At 37.2% G+C, this 22,895-nt stretch overlaps 1 protein-coding gene across 1 annotated transcript in view; it reads left to right on the forward strand.

Moving 5' to 3' along the window:
* Window positions 1-22,895, forward strand: part of PIBF1 (progesterone immunomodulatory binding factor 1) — a 209,735-nt gene that overhangs the window by 137,470 nt on the left and 49,370 nt on the right. The window contains exon 14 of the mRNA XM_043580403.1: window positions 7,350-7,452. Coding sequence (XP_043436338.1) covers window positions 7,350-7,452 — 103 coding nt within the window. The remainder of the gene's footprint in view (window positions 1-7,349; window positions 7,453-22,895) is intronic.

Raw genomic sequence — 22,895 nt, forward strand, 5'->3', positions numbered from 1 at the left:
AAAATGAACAAATCAGGAAACTACAGATGCTGGCAAGGATGTGGAGAAATGGGAACCCTCTTGCACTGTTGGTGGGAATGCAAACTGGTGCAGCCGCTCTGGAAAACAATGTGGAGACCCTACAACCCAGCAATACCACTACTAGGAATTTACCCAAAGGATACAGGAGTGCTAATGCATCGGGGTACATGTACCCCAATGATTATAGCAGCACTTTCAACAATAGCCAAATTTTGGAAAGAGCCTAAATGTCCACCAACTGATGAATGGGTAAAGAAGATTTGGTTTATATATACAATAGAATAGTACTTGACAATGAGAAAGAATGAAATCATGCCATTTACAGCAATGTAGATGGAACTGGAAGGTATTCTGAGTGAAGTAAGTCAGTCAGAGGATGATATCATATGTTTTCACTCATATGTGGAACTTGAGAAACTTAAGACCATTGGGGAAGGGAAGGAGGAAAAAAATAGCACAAACAGAGGGGGAGGGAGGCAAACCACAAGAGACTCTTAAATACAGAGAACAAACTGAGGGTGGATGGCTGGCGGTGGGGGGGGGGGGGCGGTGCGCAGGTGTGGAGAGGGGAAAATGGGCAATGGACATTGAGGAGGGCACTTGTTGGGATGAGTACTGGGTGTTGTATATAAGCCAATTTGAGGGGTACTTGGGTGGCTCAGTCAGTTAAGAGTCTGACTCAGGTCATGATCTCACGGTTTGTAAGTTCAAGCCCCACATCGGGCTCTGTGCTGAAAGCTCAGAGCCTGGAACCTGCTTCAGATTCTGTGTCTTCCTCTCTCTCTGCCCCTCCCCTGCTCACGCTCTGTCCCTCTGTCTCCCAATAATAAATAAATGTTAAAAAAAATTATAAGCCGGGGCGCCTGGGTGGCGCAGTTGGTTAAGCGTCCGACTTCAGCCAGGTCACGATCTCACAGTCCATGAGTTCGAGCCCCGCGTCAGGCTCTGGGCTGATGGCTCAGAGCCTGGAGCCTGTTTCCGATTCTGTGTCTCCCTCTCTCTCTGCCCCTCCCCCGTTCATGCTCTGTCTCTCTCTGTCCCAAAAATAAATAAATGTTGAAAAAAAAAATTAAAAAAAAATTATAAGCCAATTTGACAATAAATTATATTTTAAAAAAAAGAATCTACCTGTGACACTAAATCATTCACTACAATATGCCACATTTAAAGATGTAGGAGGTTGAAGTATAAAAGAAATGAACTGGCATCTGTAATATTTGCCTTCCCTTATCAACTTTATGTATGTTTTTATTACTAGTTTAATGCTCAGTTGCTGAGCACTAGTCATACTTTAATATTGAAGCTCTGCAACCTAAGTATATGGTTTCTAGCAGTGTGTTCATGTAAACAAAGTGCATTTACAGCAAAATTGATTAAGAAGGATTTATTCAGTGCTGCTTTCGTTAGTACACACCACAGGGGATAAGACCTTGTCTTCATGTAAGTAGCATCTTTTGGGAAAGAAAAGATTAACACATGTCAAAGAATATTAAGAAACATCCAAAAATGTATAATTTAGAGCTGTATTGTACGCTAGACTATGTCAGTCAGAGGAATAGAGATCAGTGAAGACTAGCATGATCAGAAATGGAGGAAGTAGAACTTGCAAGGAGCCTTTAAGAAAAAGTTGGATCTGTCAAGCAGTGAACTAGTCTGCCGTCTCCAGACGGGGAACCAACAGACGTATAGTGCAAGGAATATATAAAACATGTTTATGGGACAGTAAGTGGAGTAGACATTAATGGAAAATAAGGTTGGTTCAGTTGACATTACAAAAGGCCTTCATATTTTTATTTTTTTATTTATGTTTTTTAATATTTATTTAATCTTGAGAGAGAGAGAGGGAGACAGAATCGGAAGCAGGCTCCAGCCTCGGCGCTGTCAGCACAGAGCCCGATGTGGATCTCGAACCCACAAACCACGAGATCGTGACCTAAGCCATGTACTAGGGCATGAAGAAACAGGAGGTCTTTTAAAGTTCAGTCATTCAACAGTTTATTACTGAACACCTACTTCCTTTGTACCAAATATTATTCAAGGTATTTTGAATACATTAGAGAACAAAATAAATAAAAATTCTAGTCCTTGGAGAACTTTTCATTGTAGTTCATGAGAACTTAAATTTATACCAATCTTTCGAGAGAAATGTCTGAAAATCCGTAATGCACATGTGTTTTGACACAGTCATTATGCTTTCTGAGGAAATGGCAGTACAAGGTGTGCAAAGATAAACTTATGTAATTATTTAGAATTTTCTATAGCACTGCTGTGACTGCTATAATTGGATTGTGTTTTTACTGTTGAGTTATAAGAGTTCTTTATTTTTCTAGATACGAGTCCCTTATCAGATAGGTATTTTGGAATGTTCTCCTCCATTTCATGGGTTATCTTCTCATTTTTTTAATGGTGTCTTTTGAAGCACAAAACTTTTTAATTATGATGCAGTCCACTTTATCTAATTTTTCTTTTGTTGCTTGTGCTTTTGGTGCCACATCTGAGAATCCTTTATCTAAAGTCAGGAAGATTTACTCCTGTGTTGAAGACGTACTCCTGTGTTTTCTTCTAAGCATTTATATTTTAGTGTTTACATTTAGGTCTTTGACATACTTTAAGTTAATTTTTTTATGTCATATAAGGTAAAGGCTGTGTACTATTTTAAATATAGCTACTAAAAATTTCTAAATTACATGTGGACTTGCATTATGTTTCTATTGGACAAAACTGACCTAGACCAACAGTCTCCAAACTTTTTGATATGAGACTCCCTATTGGGGAAAAAAAAATTGAACATTCACCCACCAATATATATACATGTATTTATCTCTCAATTATATACATGTACTATCCTATGAATAACATGTATGTTAAAATACAAAACTACATAGAAAATTAACATTTAAAGACACTTAATAGTAAAATAAATATAAATAAAATTTCCCACACTTCAGTGGATTGTTTTGTACGTAATTGCTTTTGGAGACCACCAGTCTAGACTGTGATCTTAACTTGATAATTGATTGGCTCAAATGTTCTTCCTTCTCCACTGTATTGATAGAGAACTCTCTCAAGTGCAGATCTGATCATGTTATGCCTACCGACTTAAGGATAAAATCCAAACTCAGCTTGTCATTTAAGGTCTTTCATATGTCCCTGCCTCTGTCTCTCTAGCTTCAGCCTTCACCACGAGCCATACATTTTATCAATCCACAGCATACCTCCCTGCACATCATCCTTTACCTATGCTTTTCTCTCTACCCAGAATGCTATTTCTCTGCTTCCTCTCCAGATTACTATTAGTCTTCATTCCTCAGTGTGCCCTTTCTTATCATTTAGCACACTGTGGTAATTTATTTTTCCGTCTTCCTCAGGAGACTATCAGATCCTCCAGGGAGAAACTGTGTATTCCTGGTACCTATATAGGTTATGGGCTTTTAATAATTTTTTTTTTAATGTTCATGAATATCTTGGTGAATGAGCTAGTAAACACATTTCTTCTAATTCAACCTGCTTTTCTACAGACATTGATATTTATGATCAAGAAAAAAATTCTAATTTTTGAATCATTTTTGTTTCATTGTAAATATGATAATGATCAAAAATTTTATTTCTCGTTTTTTCTGCATGTCCTAGATTTCACAATATTTTTGTTTGTGTTTTTTGTTTTTGTTTTGTTTTGTTTCTGTAACATCCATAATCCATGGGCTAAATGTGTCATTTAGGGCAATCTAAGAACCTTAATACTTAGTACCATTTCTGAAATGTCTGTGAAGAAATGTGTTCTGCTGTCTTTACAATGACTTAGAGGTAAATGTTTTAAATGTGATCAGTGCATCAATTGGAGACCAGTTATACCACCATGTCTTCTACATTATAAATATTATGTATCATAAGTGATACCAACATTCATAGTAAAAGTCACAGTCATTCTTGTCAGCATCAGTTCTTAGAAAGTTTTTCTCAATAAAAAAGTTCTTTTTTTTTTTTTTTAATATTTATTTACTTGAGAGAGAGAGAGAGAGAGAGAGAGAGAGAGAGAGAGAGAGTGTCCTGGGGGCCAAGTGGGCCTAGGGGTTGGAGTAACCTGTGCCCATAGATACACTCCTTAGTTACCGGAGTGGGGCTTTCAAATCCATTTGTTCCTTCCTTGGCTGGAGTCTTTATAGGGGGTGGCAAGGGCTAAATGCAGGGCCACACAATTTCCTTGTGGAACCTTATTTCTTTCCCCAATGGTTCTTTTCTCAGGGGGCCTGTCGAGGGCAGTTCCCCAACAGACAATTCCCAGCTACTTTTATTAAGGCCAAATTACATAAAAACAGGAGTACAAGAAGCTTCACTGTCGGTGGGCCGCCCTGCAGGCCTGATCCGTCCACCCCCCGGGCCCTGCCTTCAGGCTGGTTGGATAGCTCGGCTTCCGGCAAGAGAGCGTGAGCTGGGGAGAGCAGAGAGAGAGGGAGAGAGAGAATCCCAAGCAGGCTCCGCACTCAGTGCAGAACTCAGTGCAGGGCTCGATCCCACAAACCATGAGATCAAGACCAGAGCCCAAATCAAGAGTCAGCTGCTTAACCGACTGAGCCACCCACGTACCCCTCAATAAAATAGTTCTATATGCTAGTAATCAGAACAGTATAGAACACATTAGGAGCATTTCGAGGCCTCGTAAGATAGCTCCCTTCTATTTAGAGTTGATTTTCCTCAGTCAGAATCCCCAACCAAAATCAGGGCAATTTTTAGTAGAAGGAGGTAGCCCTGGTATTGGGGCTTAGGCACCAGCATGTCAAGAATTTCTCGAATTCTCTGTTTCATATCATGTGATATTTTGCACTGATAAATGGTATCACACCATATCTGCGTAAGAGCATTATTCAATTCCCAAACAAACCAAAAAGCACCCAAACCAAATGAGCTACTTGCTGTTATTAAACTTGATGTTTTCAAGTCATTATCGTCTTCAGAATGTTGGTAATGGGTGACCTTTGCATCTGATTATTTTCTCGCATCCTTTTTTCTTTCATTGAATGTCATCCGCAACTGTTTTCTGTGTAGTAGCCTTTGATTGTGTTATTGTTCTATTCTGAGCATGGCACAAACATGGTCTGTACCTTCAACATCCATTTACTGAGAAATTAACTGTGTACAAAAAGACCCTCATCTTTCTGTGGGAGACTTATTCCTAACATTTATGAAGGATGAGGAAGAAAATGAAAATATGAGTGAAGATGACTCCAAGGATTTTTATTACCTTAGTAAAAAACAGAGTTAATGATATAAAATACTGATGTTTATGTATTAAAGCTGTAAACATAACATAAAATTAGCATTAAGACTTATTTGTAGAGATCTTATTTTAGGGTCAAATTTGAGAGAACTTGGCATATTTTAGATTGGGAGATAGAAAATGGGGTAGCCATAAACCGTAAACACCTGTAAAATCTGTAAAGGAAGAAAATAGATTAGTGGTTCCCTAGGGCTGGCAGGAGGCTGGGGAGCAATGCTAACAGGGAAATATTTCTTTTGTAATCAAAATATTCTAAAATTGGGTTATAGTGTTAGTTGTATAACTCTAAACATACTAAAAACCATTGAATTGAACACTCTAAATGGATGGACTTTATAATATGTAAATTACATAGCAATAAAATTATATGTCAGTAAAGCTGTATTTTATTTAAAAAAAAAAAAAAAAAAAGATTGTCAGGGCACCTGGGTGGCTCAGTCAGTTAGGCATCCAACTTCGGCTCAGGTCATGATCTCATGGTTCGTGAGTTTGAGTCCCGCATCAGGCTCTGCTGACAGCTCGGAGCCTGGAGCCTGCTTCAGATTCTGTGTCTCCCTCTCTCTCTGCCCCTCCCCAGTTCACACTCTATCTCTCTCTCTCAAAATAAATAAATGTTAAAAAAATTTTTTAAATGATTGTCAAAAAATAAGGACTGTGTATTTTCTGCCTCTAACTTTAGCTGATTAAGACAAAATCTTATGCCAGTTGGAAAGATAGAAATTTAGAAATGAGCATATCTAAACAAACTCCCCAATTTGCTGTATAAACTTTTATCAGAACTCATCTTTTTCATTTGGAATAACAAGGCCTTAGAAATGGATGTATAGGATGATTGTTAGCATTATTTTCAGAATTTTTTGTCTGCATTCCTTTATCCAAGATTAGGAAATATTTAAAAATATAATGGAATTGTTTCTGTTCCACATATAAATAAAATAATTTTCTTTAAAATGAAAATATTTTAGGGGCGCCTGGGTGGCTCAGTCGGTTGAGCGTCCGACTTTGGCTAAGGTCATGATCTCACGGTCCATGGGTTCGAGCCCCACGTCGGGCTCTGTGCTGACAGCTCAGAGCCTGAAGCCTGTTTCAGATTCTGTGTCTCCCTCTCTCTGACCCTCCCCCGTTCATGCTCGGTCTCTTTCTGTCTCAAAAATTAATGAAAATATTTTATGCCATGTCATTATATAACATCTTGGCCTCTCAGATTCCATAGCTTTTGCAATTCAGTAGACTAATTCATATAGAATATGAAAATATGATAAATAAGAAATTATGAATTTTTAGAATCACAGACAGGGTCTTTGGAGCAACATGTCTTCTCAACAGTATTAGCAGTTCTTTAAAGAATTCTACCACTTTTTTTCCCCCTAGTTGTTAGGAGGAATGATTTTATAACTGAACTTTTTTTTTAATTGTGTCTTAAAAGTGGAATTGGGGTATTTCATGTTTAATGTGATGTTAAATACTAAAGGTTACACTCTGTACAGTAAGTTGTGATCATGTGATAGTCAAAGGGTGATCTTTTACTACTGAGACATTCCCCATTTTTCATGCATCTTTTTCATTTCTACTTTCAATAGAAACTCTATTCAGTTGTTTTTTGTATTATAAAATGCATTAGGTTGTGTGAGGGAAACACTGAAGCTTTTCAAAGTGCAGGCTTATTATTGTTTCAACTAATTGCCTGATTTGTTTGTAAATGGGAAATTTTTATAAAAATGGAGAAAGCTGTAAATTGCCGTCTGTGGGCTTTTCAAGCAAGTATAATGTAACTCTACTTTTATAGCAAGGGCTAGAAGCCATTACTGCAGTAATCAATATATCACAGTTATATTATTATGGAGATTTTAATGTTACTTTCAAAATTCTGAGCTGTTTGGATATTGGTCTTCCACTGTTGACACCTGATAATATTTGACTCCATATTTTTTCTGTAAATATTTAAGAATTACTAGGAAATGGTAAGTCAATTTTTAAGCACACAAACACATTTTTAATATCTTAGATAACATTCCTCTTTTTAAGCATTAATTTTCTTACTTCATTCCGTTAGTGTCCACTTGGCAAGAAGAGTGCTTCAGTTAGAAAAACAAAACTCACTGGTTTTAAAAGACCTGGAACATCAAAAGGACCAAGTAACACAGCTTTCACAAGAGGTAAATAACTTAAACAAAAGAAACATATATAAAGAATCACAGTGTTCATTTTAATTCTCTGTTACTCCTTTGTCTGTCTTCTGAGCAGTTTTCAAATAAGCTGTTTGCTAGTACAAAATGATGTTACAACGTACAAAACTAACCTACTGTTAAAGCCTTATAAAACATCGTGCAGTGTATGGTAAAACTAAGATCAAAAAAGAGATTAAATGCCCAGACTAAATATAAATGCAGACTAGACAGGCAGAGCTTTGATTTCTGAGAGTATCAACTGGCAAAACGGGTTTGGCGATTTTAGGTGGCATTTTGAGTTTTTTAATAAAACCTCATCTTAAAAATTTTTTCTTAAATTTTAATTCCAGTGTGGTTAACATGTACTGTTATCTTAGTTTCAAGTGTACAGTATAGTGATTCAACACTTCCATACGTTACTCAGTGCTCATCAAAATAAGTATACTCTTAATCCCCTTCACCTATTCCCCCATCCTCCCCCACCACCACCCCCACCCACTTCCCCTCTGGTAGCCATCTGTTTAAAACCTCATCTTCTAAAGAGATGAAAAATTGTCTATTAAACACACACTTAACTTGGTATACTCTTAAGCTCTCAAATTCTTTGGTACATGATAGTTCCCAAAGTATCTTTTAAAACTCAGACTCATATTTCTTATTTTCCTTAGCCTTATGTCATCTAAAACAGATACATATTTGTACATGGTATTTTTAATCCTTTTACTTAACATCTAATTACATTTTTCTGTACTTCTGAAATTCAAGTAATAAAATAAGTATAACCAAAGATGTCACCTCATTAGTATTCCTTTTATTTCCTGAGTTTCAGCATAACAAGTTTTTTGTTAATAATTTAAAACTTCGATCTTATAATAAAGGGATTTTTAGAGGCGTATATCAATACATATCATGTATTCTTTGTTTTCTGAAGGACCTGTTCATATTTACCTTTATAGTACCCTCTATTAAAATACTTTTAAGGGGCGCCTGGGTGGCGCAGTCGGTTAAGCGTCCGACTTCAGCCAGGTCACGATCTCGCGGTCCGTGAGTTCGAGCCCCGCGTCGGGCTCTGGGCGGATGGCTCGGAGCCTGGAGCCTGTTTCCGATTCTGTGTCTCCCTCTCTCTCTGCCCCTCCCCCGTTCATGCTCTGTCTCTCTCTGTCCCAAAAATAAATAAACGTTGAAAAAAAAAAAAAAAAAAAAAAAAAAAATTTTAAAATACTTTTAATAATGTGACATTAGGAGGATTTGTGTGCTCAAATTCCAAAAGACCAGAAATAACTTCCTACTATGGGGCCCGACATAGAGTTACATTTGGGACAGAAGAGTGTCGTGCCACAGCCAGCTCCGCCGGCAGGAGTGCGAGGCACAGCCAGATTTGGAGCATTTCTTGTGTCTGTGGAATAAATATTCCTACCGCGACTAACTTTGAGCTGCCAACATCACGTCACTGCACACAGAATAAAGATACTCAGTAGCACACTGTTACATATTGTCCCCACCATACAGATACAATAGACTTGGATAAACTGAAGAGCATAGATAATAGTAAAATAATTAAAAATGCATGACTTTGAAAATTTGTTCCCTTGGGGCACCTGGGTGGCACAGTCGGTTAAGCGTCCGACTTCAGCCAGGTCACGATCTCGCGGTCTGTGGGTTCGAGCCCCGTGTCGGGCTCTGGGCTGATGGCTCAGAGCCTGGAGCCTGTTTCCGATTCTGTGTCTCCCTCTCTCTCTCTGCCCCTCCCCTGTTCATGCTGTGTCTCTCTCTGTCCCAAAAATAAATTTAAAAAGTTGAAAAAAAAAAAAAAAGAAAAGAAAATTTGTTCCCTTTTTTTAATAAAATTGATTTTACTGGGGCGCCTGGGTAGCTCAGTTGGTTGAGCGTCCGGCTTCAGCTCAGGTCATGATCTCATGGTTCTTGAGTTCCAGCCCCATATCAGACTCTGTGCTGACAGCTTAGAGCCTGGAGCCTGCTTCTGATTCTGTGTGTCCCTCTGCTCCTCCCCCGCTCATGCTCTGTCTCTCTCTCTCCTTCAAAAATAAATAAAAACATGAAAAAAAAATTTTTTTAATAAAATTGATTTTATTGGGGCACCTGGGTGGCTCAGTTGGTTGAGCATCAAACTTCAGCTCAGGTTGTGATCTCATGATTCATGAGTTCAAGCCCCACATCGGGCTCACTGCTGTTGGCATGGAGCCTGCTTTGGAACCTCAGTCTCCCCCTGTCTGCCTCTCCCCTACTCACACTGTCTGTCTTTCTCAAAAATAAATAAACATTTAAGAAAAACATGTCTTGATTTTAAAAATAAAATAAAATTGATTTTATTATAAATTTAAAGTTTTTAATATTAGATGTATTAACATTCAGCTCACAAAATTCCTGAAAATTTACTAGTCAGCTGTGAGAAACTACTGTAAGCCAGCACCACTACACCATGAAAGGATAAATAAATGATTACAGAAGCCAATGAGATGTTAAAGAAATTTCTGTTTGCTAATACATTATACATCACTCATGTTTGTTTTAATTTCAGAATAACCTATCAAACATATTTCTAAAAAAAATTAAACTTGTCCATACTTGTATAGGTACATATATGCACGTCATAATATTACCTTAAAAAAAAATAAATAAAACTACCTTCCTGAACACTTCAGTTCATTGAAATAGGAATTGTTTTTTTAAGTTTATTTATTTTGAGAGAGGGAGAGGGAGATAGAGAAAGAATCCCAAGCAGGCTCTGCACTGTCAGCACAGTGCCCAACGTGGGCAATCTCGCAAACTGAGATCATGACCTGAGCCAAAATCAAGAGTCAGACACTTTTTTTTTGTTGTTTATTTATTTTTGAGACAGAGGGAGACAGAGTGTGAGTGGGGGAGGGTCAGAGAGAGGGAGACACAGAATCTGAAACAGGCTCCCGGCTCTGAGCTATCAGCACAGAGCCCAGTGTGGGGCTCGAACCCACAAACTGTGAGATCATGACCTGAGCCGAAGTCAGGCACTCAACCGACTGAGCCACCCAGGCGCCCCCATTTAAGGTAAGCTGTTGGCTTATATTGAGAAAAAGATTTAAATACTGAAATACATGTGATAGAAAATGGTATGATACCTAGAATTTGCTTTTAAATACCCTGTAAAAAGTGGGGGAAGGGCTCATAAATCAAAGGAGAATCTCAAAATCTCAATCATGTTTGGAGCTGGGGTAAGATTATATGTGGATCTGTTATTCAATTCTGTACTTTTATGTATGTTTGAAAATTTTTCATAAGACATTGGGAGAAAGAATCAGTAACCGTATCTTAAAAATTTTATGGCTACCATAGTATATAACTTTTCCCTTAAGATTGAAAATAAAGTATTATAATTTGAAATATTCTTGCGATTTAACTGGTTTTTGCCTCACAAAAATTATACTGCTTAAATTGAAAATATATAAACTAATTAGCTGAAAGATGATAGTATTAGTACAGTCAGTATAACAACTGACTATTCATGATACATGGTGAAAAAAATAGAGAAGGAAATTCTCTCAGGATCTATATTCTTTTAAACAGTTTAAATATTAAAACTAGCTTGGAATTTTGAGGATAATACACAGATAGAACAAATAACTAAAGCTAGAATTACCATTGTTAAATATGTTATTGAGAATATGTCTGAGATTAAACATAAATGAATTGCCAACATGAGAATGCTAAAAAATAGTCAAAATGAAAACAAATATTCCTTTTATAGTGGCTTTATTGAGGTATAATTGACAAACACTAAGCTGCACATACTTAAAGTGTACAATATAATAACTTTTGACACATGTATACCTGTGGAATCACCAAAATGTGGATAATGAACACATACATCACCCCAGATGTTTCCTTGTGCCCCTTAGGAATCTCTTCCAAAATTCCCTATCCCCAAGATGGTCCTCAGGCAACCACTGACTTGCATTCTGTCACCATAGATTGACCATGTTTTTGATATTTTATATAAATACAGTCATAAAATATGTGTATATATTATATACACACACATTTTTTTGGTCTGACTTGTTTCACTCTGCCTGATCGTTTCAAGATTCACCCATAGCCCTTTTCATTGCTGAGGAACATTCCATTTATGGGTATACCACAGCTGTGCATTCATTCACCTGTTGATGGACATTCAGGTAGTTTGCTGTTTTCGCCTGTGACAAACAATGCATATATGGATATCCATGTACAGTCTTTCTACGAACGTATGCTTTTGTTCCTTTTGGGTAAAGACCTGGGAGTGGATTAGGTGGATCATGTGGCTAGGGGTCTGCTTAATGTTTTAAGAAACTGCCAAACTGGTTTACAAATATTTGTACCATTTTACATTTCCACCAGCTGCATGCGAAAGTACTTATTCTTCTACATCCTTGCAAAGACTTGATACAGTCCGTGTTTTTAATTTTAGCAATTCTGATGGGTGTGTCATGGTCTCTCATTATGGTTTTAATTTGCATTTTCCCTAATGACTCACGACAGTGACCATCTTTTCAGATGCTCTTTGCCCTCTGCTCTCACTGGGAGAAGTGTCTTCAAATGTTTTGCCCATTTTATCACATTGTTTTCTTATTATTGAGTTTTGAGTATTATTTATTGATTTTAGATACAATTCCCTTATCAGATATGTGATTTGCAAATATTTTCTCCCACTCTGTGGCTTGTTTTTCCATCTCTTAAACATGTTTAAAGAGCAGCTTTTGTCAAATCCAGTTCATCAGTTCGTGCTTTTATGGACTTTGTTTTTAGTGTTGTGTCTAAAATATCTTTGCCTAACCCAAGGTCACAGGGTTTTTGTCATGGTGTTTCGTAGTTTTAAGTCTGTAATCCATTTTTAGTTTATTTTTGTATTGTTTGCAAAGTATAGATTGAAATTCACTTATTTGCACATTGAAATCAAATTGTTCTCACATCATTTGCTGAAAAGACCTTGTTGGAAATTAGTCATAAATGTGTGAGTTTGTTTCTAGACTCTCTGTTTCCAGTTATCTAATTTGCCTGTCTTTATGCCCAGACCACACTCTCTTGATTTCTGAAGCTTTATAATGTCTTGAAATTAGATAGCATTGGTCCTCTAATTCTGTTCATTTCAGAGATTTTCAGCTATTCTGTATCCTTTGCATTTCCATATGAATTCTCTAATCATTTCTACAAAGAAAAAAAGAAAAAGCTGGGTTTGATTTTGATTGGGATTGCATTGAATCTACAGATCAAGTGGGGAAAATTGACATCTTAATAATATTGAAATTCTATCCTATTAATTGGCCATATCCTGCCATTTTTATTCTTTAGTGTAAAAGTTTCACATCTTTTGACTAGTCTTTTTTTTTTTAAGTTGTTTTATTTATTTTTGAGAGAGAGAAACAACAAGTGAGGGAGGGCAGAGAAAAGGTGAGAGAGTGAATACCACGTAGGCTCTGCACTTCAGCACGAACCTGATGCAGGGTTCAAACTCATGAACCATGAGACCGGGCGCCCCTTGACTAATCTTAATGTTGTATTATGTTTTTCCATTCTTCTGCTTTTAACTTCTTTATGTCTTTATAATTGTCTTATAGGCATCATATGTAGATGGATCTTAGTTTTTTTTTTATCCATTCTAACAAAATAGGACTTTAATTGGAGTTTTTAGAACATTTACATTTGATGTGTCTCTTGATAAGTCTGTCATCTTGCTATTTGTTTTTTATTCATCCCATCTATTCTTTCTTCCCTTGTCCTTTTATTTTTCCCTGCCTTCTTTTGGATTAGCTGAATATTTTTATCATTTTATATGATCTCATTATTGGTTTATTGGCTTGAACTCTATTATTACAGTACTTTCTTTATAGTATATATCTTTAACATCATCTCATTTCATTTACTACATCATGTATAGTTTAAAAGCCTTAAAATAGTATAGTTCCATTTGTCCCCCCGCCCAGCTTTTGTGCTCCTGTTGTCATATATTTTACTTATACATGTAGAAACTGCACACAACATTGCTATTATTTTTCTTTAAGCAATTGACAATTTTTTGAAGAGCTATAATATGAGGAAAAGATACTATATTTAACCAAATAGTTACCATACCTGGTGTTCTTTATTCCCTTGTGTAGATCCAAATTTCCATTTGGTATTATATTGCTTCTGGTTGATGTCCTTCCTTTCACAGTACCTATAGAACAAGTCTGCTGGTAATGAAGTCTTTCTGCTTCTGTATGTTGCAGAAAGTTATTTCACCTCTTTTTGTTGTTTCTTGTTTTTATATGTCTTACTATTTTAAACAGAATTTAAGATTAAAATGTATTTCTGACAGTTATGTTTACTAAGGCAAAAAACCCCGGAAGTATACATTTAAGGATTCACTCTTTTATGACAATAAAATTCACACATAAAAACTGTACAATTCAGTGGCTTTTGGTGTGTTTACAGCATTGCACTATCACCGCTATCTAGTTACAGAACATTTTCATTACCCAGACAGAAATTCTGTACCCATTAAGTAGTCACTCCCTATTCTCCCCTCCCCCCCCAACCCTGGCAACCACTCTGTGCTTTCTGTCTATGGATTTGCCTGTTCTACACCCTTCTATAAATGGAATCGTGCAATATGTGGCTTTTTTTTATCTGGCTGCTTTCATTTAGCATAATGTTTTCAAGATTCATTCATCTTGTATCATCTATCAGTACTTAATTCCTTTTTATGACTAAATAATATCCCATTGTACAGATGCATCATATGTTGTTTATGCATTCATCCATTGATGAGCATTTGGGTTATTTCCACCTTTTGACTATTGTGAATAGTGTTGCTATAAATATTCAACTACAAGCATTATATTTGTCTACCTGTTTTAAATCTGTGGAGTAAACACCTAGGAGTGGAATTGCTGAGTTCATTTTTGTTTTACAAAGATAATTTTCCCAGGGTAACAAAGTCCAGATTGGTTCTTATTTCCTCTGTCTCTTTTTCAGTACTTGAAAGATGTTGCTCCACTCTCTTCTGGTTTGCATTGTTTCTGCCAAGAAATATGCTGTCTTTATCTTTGTGTCTCTCTAGGTAATGTGTCTAATGTCTCTAGAATTTTTTAAGATTTTCTTTTTTTCACTAGCCTTAAGCAATTTACGATGTGGTTGTTGTGATTTTCTTTATGTTTCCTCTGCTTGGGTTTTATCAGACGTCTTATATATGTGTGATCATTAGATTTGGAAATGTTTCAGTCATATGTCTTCATATATTTTTCTACCTAACCCTCTGTTTCCTTCGGACACTCCATTAGACATGTATTTATACCACTTGAAGTTGTCCTACAACAGAACAGATACTCTTCATTGTTTTCCGTCGTTTTCTGCCTTTCCTTTTGCATAATTTCTCTTAGTATGTCAAGTCCACTAGTCATTTCTTCAGTGTAAAATCTGCTGTTAATCCATTCTAGTGTTTTACGTCTCAGATATTGCAGTTTTCATTTCTAGTTCTCTTTTGTATCTTCCAGGTCTACTTAACCTTTTCAGACTTTATTTTCTTCAGCATAGGAAATACAGTTTCAATCACTATTTTGATATTCTTGTCTACTGATTCTGTTATGGTGGCTGCCACTTCTTGGTTAGTTTCAGTTACATTGATCTGTCTCATATGTGTCATATTATCCTGTGTTTTTGCATGCTTACTAATTTTTCACTGGATGACAAATGTGAATGTTACCTTACTGCTAAATATTTTTGGATTCCTGTAAGTGTGTGTTAGCTTTGTTCCCCAACATGGTTAAGTTTCTTGGGAAAGATTTGGCCCTTTTAAGTCTTGCTTTTAAGCTTTTATAAGCAAAGAAGCATTGATGCTCAGGCTACTTTTTTTGTCCCCTCCACTACTGAGACCAAAGTCTTTTGAATAATCTACCCCACGTCCTATGAATTAATAAGTTTCCTACTTTGGATAGTGGGAATAAGTAAATTCCTGGCCCATATGGTCTTCAGAAATTGTTCTTTCTAATATTTTCAGTGGTTCTATCTCAGTCTCTGGTATTTTCTTTACACACATGCACTATTCAATGCCCAGGTGCATACTCAAGGGTGAATGTGTGTACATTTTCAGAGTTCTGTCTTTGTACAGCTCTCTTTTCTTCAGCACTCTGCCATAGGAACTGTAGCCAACTTGGTGTCTACATCTAGCAGCAGATCCTTAACTTAGGGAGTTTGGCAGGCTCTGCTTTGATTCCCTCTTCCTTAACTACTGCCTGGAAACTCTTTCCGTAGAGTGAACTGGGGCAACTGTAGGGTTACACTCAACTTGTTTGTTTCCTATATCTCAGGGTTCACTCTTCTTCATTGTTTGATGTACAGTGTCTTCAGACTGTTGTTCCATTAATTCGTTCAGTGTAAAAGAGAAAAAATTATTGGCCTTCTTTTTTGTATATATGTATATCACCTAATTTTCAAGAAACCACCAACTGGGTTAAATAAGAATGGAGTGTTCATAGGCGGTAATCTCCTTGATATCAGTCTTGGTGTTGTTTTTCTGGATCCTACTCCAACAGCAAAAATAAACAAATGGGACTACATCAAACAAAAAGCTTCTGCACAGCAAAGAAAACCATCAACAAAATGGAAAGGCAGCCTACTGAATGAGAGAAAATGTTTAGAAATCGTATATCCAATAAGAGGTTAATATCCAAAATATGTAAAGAATTCCTACAACTCAACACCAAAGAAAATCCAATTAAAAAAAAAATGGGCAAAGGAAAAAAAAATAGGGGAGCCTGGGTGGCTCAGTTGGTTAAACAGCCAACTCTTGATTCAGCTTAGGTCATGATCTCACAGTTCATGAGTTCAAGCCCCACATTGGGTTCTCTGCTCACAGTGGAGAGCCTGCTTCAGATCCTGTGTCTTCCTCTTTTTCCACCCCTCCCCCCCAAAAAATAAATAAGTGTTTTTTTAAAAAATAAGCAGAGGATATGAATAGACACTTTTCCAAAGAAGACATACAGCTAGCCTATTGGCACATGAAAAGATGCTCAACATCACAAATCATCAGGGAAATGCAAATAGAAACCACAATGAGATATCACCTCACACCTGTCAGAATGGCTAGAATCAAAAAGACAAGAAATAACAAGTGTTGGCAGGGTGTGGAAAAAAGGAAACCCTCATTCACTGTTGGTAGGAGTGTAAATTGGTACAGCCACTATGGAAAACAGTATGGAGGTTCTTCAAAGTATTAAAAATAGAACCACCATATGATCCAGCAATTCTACGTCTGGATATTTATTCAGAATATTCTGAATTCATGAAAACACTAATTCGAAAAGAGGTACAATATTCATTGTAGCATTATTTACAATAGCCAAGATACAGAAACAACCTAAGCATTGATCAACGGACGAATGGATAAAGATGTGGTCTATATACAATGGGATACAATTCAGCCATAAAGAAGAATGAAATCTTGCCATTTGCAACAACATTGATGGAACTAGAGGGTATTATGCTAAGTGAATAAGTCAGACAGAGAAAGACAAATACTATATGATCTCATTTATATGTGGAATCTAAAAAACAAAACAAATGAACAAACAAAACTCTTGGGTATGGAAAAGAGTGTTGGTTGGCAGTGGGAGGGAGTCAGGAGATACAGACTGCTAGTTACAAAAAGAATAGGTCATGGCGATGTGGTGTGCAACGTGGTGACTAGAGTCAGTGCTGTTGTCATGCATATTTGAAGGTTGCCAAGAGAGTGATTCTTGAAAATCCTCGTCACACACACAGAAAATTTTTAATTAAAAAAATTTTTGTAACTTTTTATGGTAACAGATGGTGACTAGACTTATTGTGATGATCATTTCACAGTGTGTGCAAGCGTCAAATCCTTACATTGTACACCTAAAACTAACATAATACTGTATGTCAATATATCTCAATTTTTAAAAGAGAAGAAGGGGAAAAAAGGAGTGTCGATGTGGGGAAGAAGATCTAAGCTAAATCATAAAGCATGCCACATTACCATCAGACTTGTTAAGCCTCAGCTTTCTTGACTCTTGGCACTTGCTCTTACTTAATCTTTTTAGTCATTTAGTAAATATTTATCAGACTCCCACTATACTCCACCACAGATAACAAAAGAGTACATGTACATCTTAACATGTACAGTCTTGTTCACAAAGGCCTTGTCTTCTAGAATAAGCACTTAGAGATTTATCTGTTATAACTAACTTATTTTAGAAAAGTTGTCTAGAAAATGGAATCTGCACAATCTCAAGTGACCAAATGCCAAGGTTCAGTTACCTGGAATTCTTTACATAGAAGCCATTGAGTGAAATCCAGGTAATTTGTTACAAAGCTTTAGATTGCTACATTTAAGAGAGATTTTTAAAATACCTGCGTAGAATAAAGTAGAACTCTGTGTACTAACTTTAAAAGATGTTCATAATGTATATTAATAAATTTTTTCCAAAAAGGAAAATTGCAGAATAATTTGTATTGTATTTCTCTGCTTGGCCTTTGAGTGTGTGTGTGTGTGTGTGTGTGTGTGTGTGTGTGTGTGTGTCTAGGGTGTGCAATTGTGTTTCTAAGCGTAGAGAAAAAGGAAGAGCTCACATAATATACACCTGTCATGCCAGGGGCACACAAATACAACTAGTCCTGCTGTATGAATAATAAAACATTTTATCAGAGTAAACTTACAGGGAAAGAATTCACAGAGCATATAGCATCCCCAAGTTCTCTTCTCACAGAAAAGTGTGCTTAGGCCTGGTGTGGGTAGTCTGGATGCACCACAGAAAGTAACCTGATAGAGGGGCTCCACACCAGAACATTGTACACACCTAAAGAGAAGGTTAGGGAACATCTAATTGCCTAAGTAACAATGGGAATAGGAGAGAGCTTTGGGGGGTTATTATCTCTTTTAGCCTATTCTAGTAGAATAGGAAATGAGCCTCCAGGACCATCCATATTTGTCTCTCAAACATTAAACTGTGCTTACCTCTGAGATTGGGAGTTGAGAAGTACGGAATGACCAATTTATACCTTATGCATTTTTGAATTGCTTGAATTTATTCTAACTCACGTGGAATTTTTTAAGGCATAGATTTGGTGATCAACAATATCTGAATCATAGCAGGTATAAAGTAAATATTGATGCATTAGATAGATCATTCACATACCTTATCTACCAAACTTACGTAGATTTCTAAAGATGAAAATAAGAGGCAAAATTCTACTTTTTAAAATACATCTATAAACAGTATTTATAAACAGATTATATTCCAGCAATATTCTTTGTACCCAAAATTTTGTTGCCAAGGAAATATATATGGATACATATATATATATATATATATATATATATATGCTTTAATATATGCATAGAGATATTTGGAATGGTAAAAACCAAAAGAAATCATTCATCATTGATGATAATCACAGTGGAGGGCCACTCAAATTCTAGATGGATGAAAGCGATCTTTTGAGTGTACGTTCCCTCTTTTTAGGTTAAATTACTTATTATGTGCATGTGGTATTCCCTTCTCCACTCCCTTTCTTCCTCATCTCCTTTCTTCATTTCATTATCAAGAGCAAGTATTTAGAAGACTATGAAATTGTTCTAGAATATCAGACAAAGGAAAAATTTAGAAGCCTCTAAAAAAACATAACATACGCATTTGGAAGTTTTAGGACTGATAAAAGGCAACAGAAAGGGTGTCTAATACATGCTTAGGCAAGGAAAAAAGATGTGACAGGAGTTTCTGTTTGATGGAGTCCTTGAAATACTTGCCCGTATGTTCTACTCTATACCAGCAACATTGGGATATATGATTTCTACAAACGTAGTATAAGTATCTAAATGAGTAAAACATGTGCTTTTGTCCTTTGAATCACCTAACAACTGCTGAGAGTGTTCTCTCAGCACCCCCGGTGTACCCAGCGTCTAGGAAGGAGTCTGTAGCACACAGTCCTACAACTCCACCTTCGTATTCTAAAGGGGGAGACGCACCTGCCAGCCACACCACCAAATCTCTTTAAACTTCAAAGCCAATCTTCCCTTCCGTATCTCTAAGCCTTTGTTGATGTGAGGAAAAAAATGCACTATTTTATGTACCACCAAGGAGTAAGAGCAGGAGATACTTCCAATGAAACTGCAATACAATGCTTTATTATCACTCTAATGTTTTTTTTTAATTTTAAGCACACATTCTTTTAGACTTTGAGCAGTGTCTCTTATCATATATTACATACAGTTTCTATCCTTTTCTTCTTCTAACATAAACTTTGTGCTGAATGTGCCAAATCACATCGGAATCATATTGGAGACATTTTAAATGGCAGTTAAACTCAGCCTATGACAGATTAGCCATACTCAGAACTCAATTGAATTCAAAGTATAAATAGCTAAGATCAAATTTGCGTGTGCAGACTTGATGAACAGCGATTGTAAGAGGCTTCCACTTTCATAGAAAAGATGAAAAATAGTATGATTTATGGGTTCCCTTTGCCTCCCAAAGTGTTTTCCTGAAAGTTTGTTGATACCTAAAAATCATTTTAATAAAGAACAGTGCTTTTATTTCACCATTAGAAATACAAGGCTTAGGGGCGCCTGAGTGGCTCAGTCGGTCAAGCATCTGACTTCAGCTCAGGTCATGATCTCACGGCTGGTGGGTTTGAGCCCCGTGTGGGGCTCTGTGCTGACAGCTCAGAACCTGGAGCCTGCTTTGGATTCTATGTCTCCCCCTCTGTCTCTGCCCCTCCCCCAATCGTGCTGCTCTTTCTCCTCCTCCTCCTCCTCCTCCTCCTCCTCCTCCTCCTCCTCCTCCTTCTCTCTCTCTCTCTCTTTCAAAAATAAGTAAGCATTGGGGCGCCTGGGTGGCGCAGTCGGTTAGGCGTCCGACTTCAGCCAGGTCACGATCTCGCGGTCCGTGAGTTCGAGCCCCGCGTCGGGCTCTGGGCTGATGGCTCAGAGCCTGGAGCCTGTTTCCGATTCTGTGTCTCCCTCTCTCTTTGCCCCTCCCCCGTTCATGCTCTGTCTCTCTCTGTCCCAAAAATAAATAAACGTTGAAAAAAAAAATTAAAAAAAAAAACAAATATAAGTAAGCATTTTTTAAAAATTATAAGTACAAGGCTTAAAACATAAACACACTGCCTGAATTTTTTTTTAATTTAGCAAGTAAAGTTTATCAGTCCATCAAAATTCTTTCTTCTACCCAGAACTGTCCTCCATACTATGGATCGTGATTTCATTTTAAAAGGTCCCTTGCCTACCAGACAGTGTCCATATTCTTTAGCATGGCAAAGAAAGCCAGTTTGATCCTAACCTACTTCTCATCCTCATCTTCTACCTCCCCTCTCCCCAGTCCTCACTTGCAACCCCTCCTACCCCAAGTAACATGTCTCTTGCTCCTGCTGCCACCACTGTTACCTTCCTACTTCTCAGTCTCCATTGTTTACTTTTTTCTGATTGTTCCATAAATGTGGACAGCCCAGACATCTGTCTTGGCACTGTTCTCTGTGTTTCATGGCTTCAGCTACCAGCTACAATATCTCTTCATTGTAGCCTTTTTTTAATAAGTTAGAGATTTATGCAGTCAGCATAGATATTACCAGAATTGAAAGAATGCAAAAGGAGTGTTCCGCAAGTAACGGGTTCTCCCTGTTCTTTTCATACCACCTTCTGAACATCTCTACTCAATCTCCTGTTTTAGTGCTACTGACTTGGTACAACCTCTTATCTATCATCTGAATTAAATTAGGAACCATCCTAATGGTTGGAACCATCCAATAGATTGGCATTATCTCTGTTTAGTCCTCTACCCTGTTGGCCAAAATGCTCTTTCTAAATAAAAATCTGTTTTTGTTTCTCCCCCAGTTAGTCTTGTCTCTGTTCACTAAAAATAACAATATATAAGACCTCCCATTGTGCTACCCCTGCCTACATACCCAGTTTCATCGATATTATGCCACACATGCACGCATGCACACACACAGCCATGCTTCTGTATACAATTACTTGTGTTTCTCCCCACTTTTGTAACTTCTTGTGCTTTACTTGAATTCTCCAAGCACTCTGCGCTATTTCATGCCTCTGTGCTTTTGCACACTCCAATCTCTTTGCCCAGTGTACCCATGTCTGCATCGCAGGTGCTTGTCTTTCAGTATCAAGTGTCACCTACTCTATTAAGCCTTTTTTGAACTCCAGGCAAAAATGACTTATGTCTCCCCATGATACCATATATACCAAGATATATTTAGATAGAGATGTTGTTGACATAACTGTCTGTGTGCTTCTTAAGAGGAAGGATTCTTTTTTATTGGTCTGAGCTGCTTAGCAGCACAGTGCCTGTTTCTAGTAAGTAGTAAGTAGATCTTTGTTGAAGGAATAACTTCTGGTTTTGATGGGTCAAAGTAAATAAGAGAAGTGGGGGATGCTAGAATGAACCTGAAGCAGATTAGAGGTACCAACCAAGAGGCACAGAGGATGAGGGAGAAATCAGACCTGCTAATTAGAAAGAAAACTTTAGTTTCTTTTTAAGTGTCAGAGACTCAATCATATGCTTTATGTCACATATGGAACCAGAGCAGCATAAATACCAGCTCCACCCACCACCATCATGAAAAAAAATATTTTAGTTACATGGAATCGGTAGTATCATCAACTTTTATTGAAAACACTAGAGTTTTTTCTCGGGAGCCTGGGTGGCTCAGTCAGTTAAGCTTCCGACTCTTGGTTTGGGCTCAGGTCACCATCTCACTGTTCGTGGGTTTGAGCCCTGAGTCAGGCTCCACACTAATGGTGCGGAGCCTGGCTGGGATTCTTTCTCTCCCTCTCTCTCTGCCCCTCCCCGGCTATCTATCTGGCTATCTCTCTCTCTCTCTCTTTCTCTCTCTCTCTCTTTCTCTCTCTCTCTCTCTCTCTCTCTCTCCCTCTCTCTCTGTCTGCCCCCCTTCAAAATAAATAAACTAAACTTTTTTTAAAAATCACTCAATAAATGCAGATGGGATTTTTAATTCTATGTTTCATTTATTTTTCTGCTAATGGCAATAGTATTGATAAAATCAGTATTTTTATTAGTAAACGGCATTTTAAAGAAATAGTAATTTCCCAATTGGAATAAATAATGCTTATTTTGCTTATGTGGAAATACTCAGAATGAACCATCCAAATGAATTTTAACACAACATGGTAAGATTTTGTAATGACAATATAAGTAATTTTGTGAAGTAATGGTGGTAAAACTGCAATTCTGGAGAGTAACCACCTGCTCTTCCCAAATGTAAAAGTACATTTAATTGCATACAAACTAATCATCTTTTTTTTTTATATATTTTTAGTTTATTTTTGAGACACACACACACACACACACACACACACACACGCTATGAGTGGGGGAGGGGCAGAGAGAGAGGGAGACACAGAATCCAAAGCAGTTCCAGGCTCT

Source organism: Prionailurus bengalensis, chromosome A1 (assembly GCF_016509475.1).
Source record: "Prionailurus bengalensis isolate Pbe53 chromosome A1, Fcat_Pben_1.1_paternal_pri, whole genome shotgun sequence".
NCBI classification, from domain to species: Eukaryota; Metazoa; Chordata; class Mammalia; order Carnivora; family Felidae; genus Prionailurus; species Prionailurus bengalensis.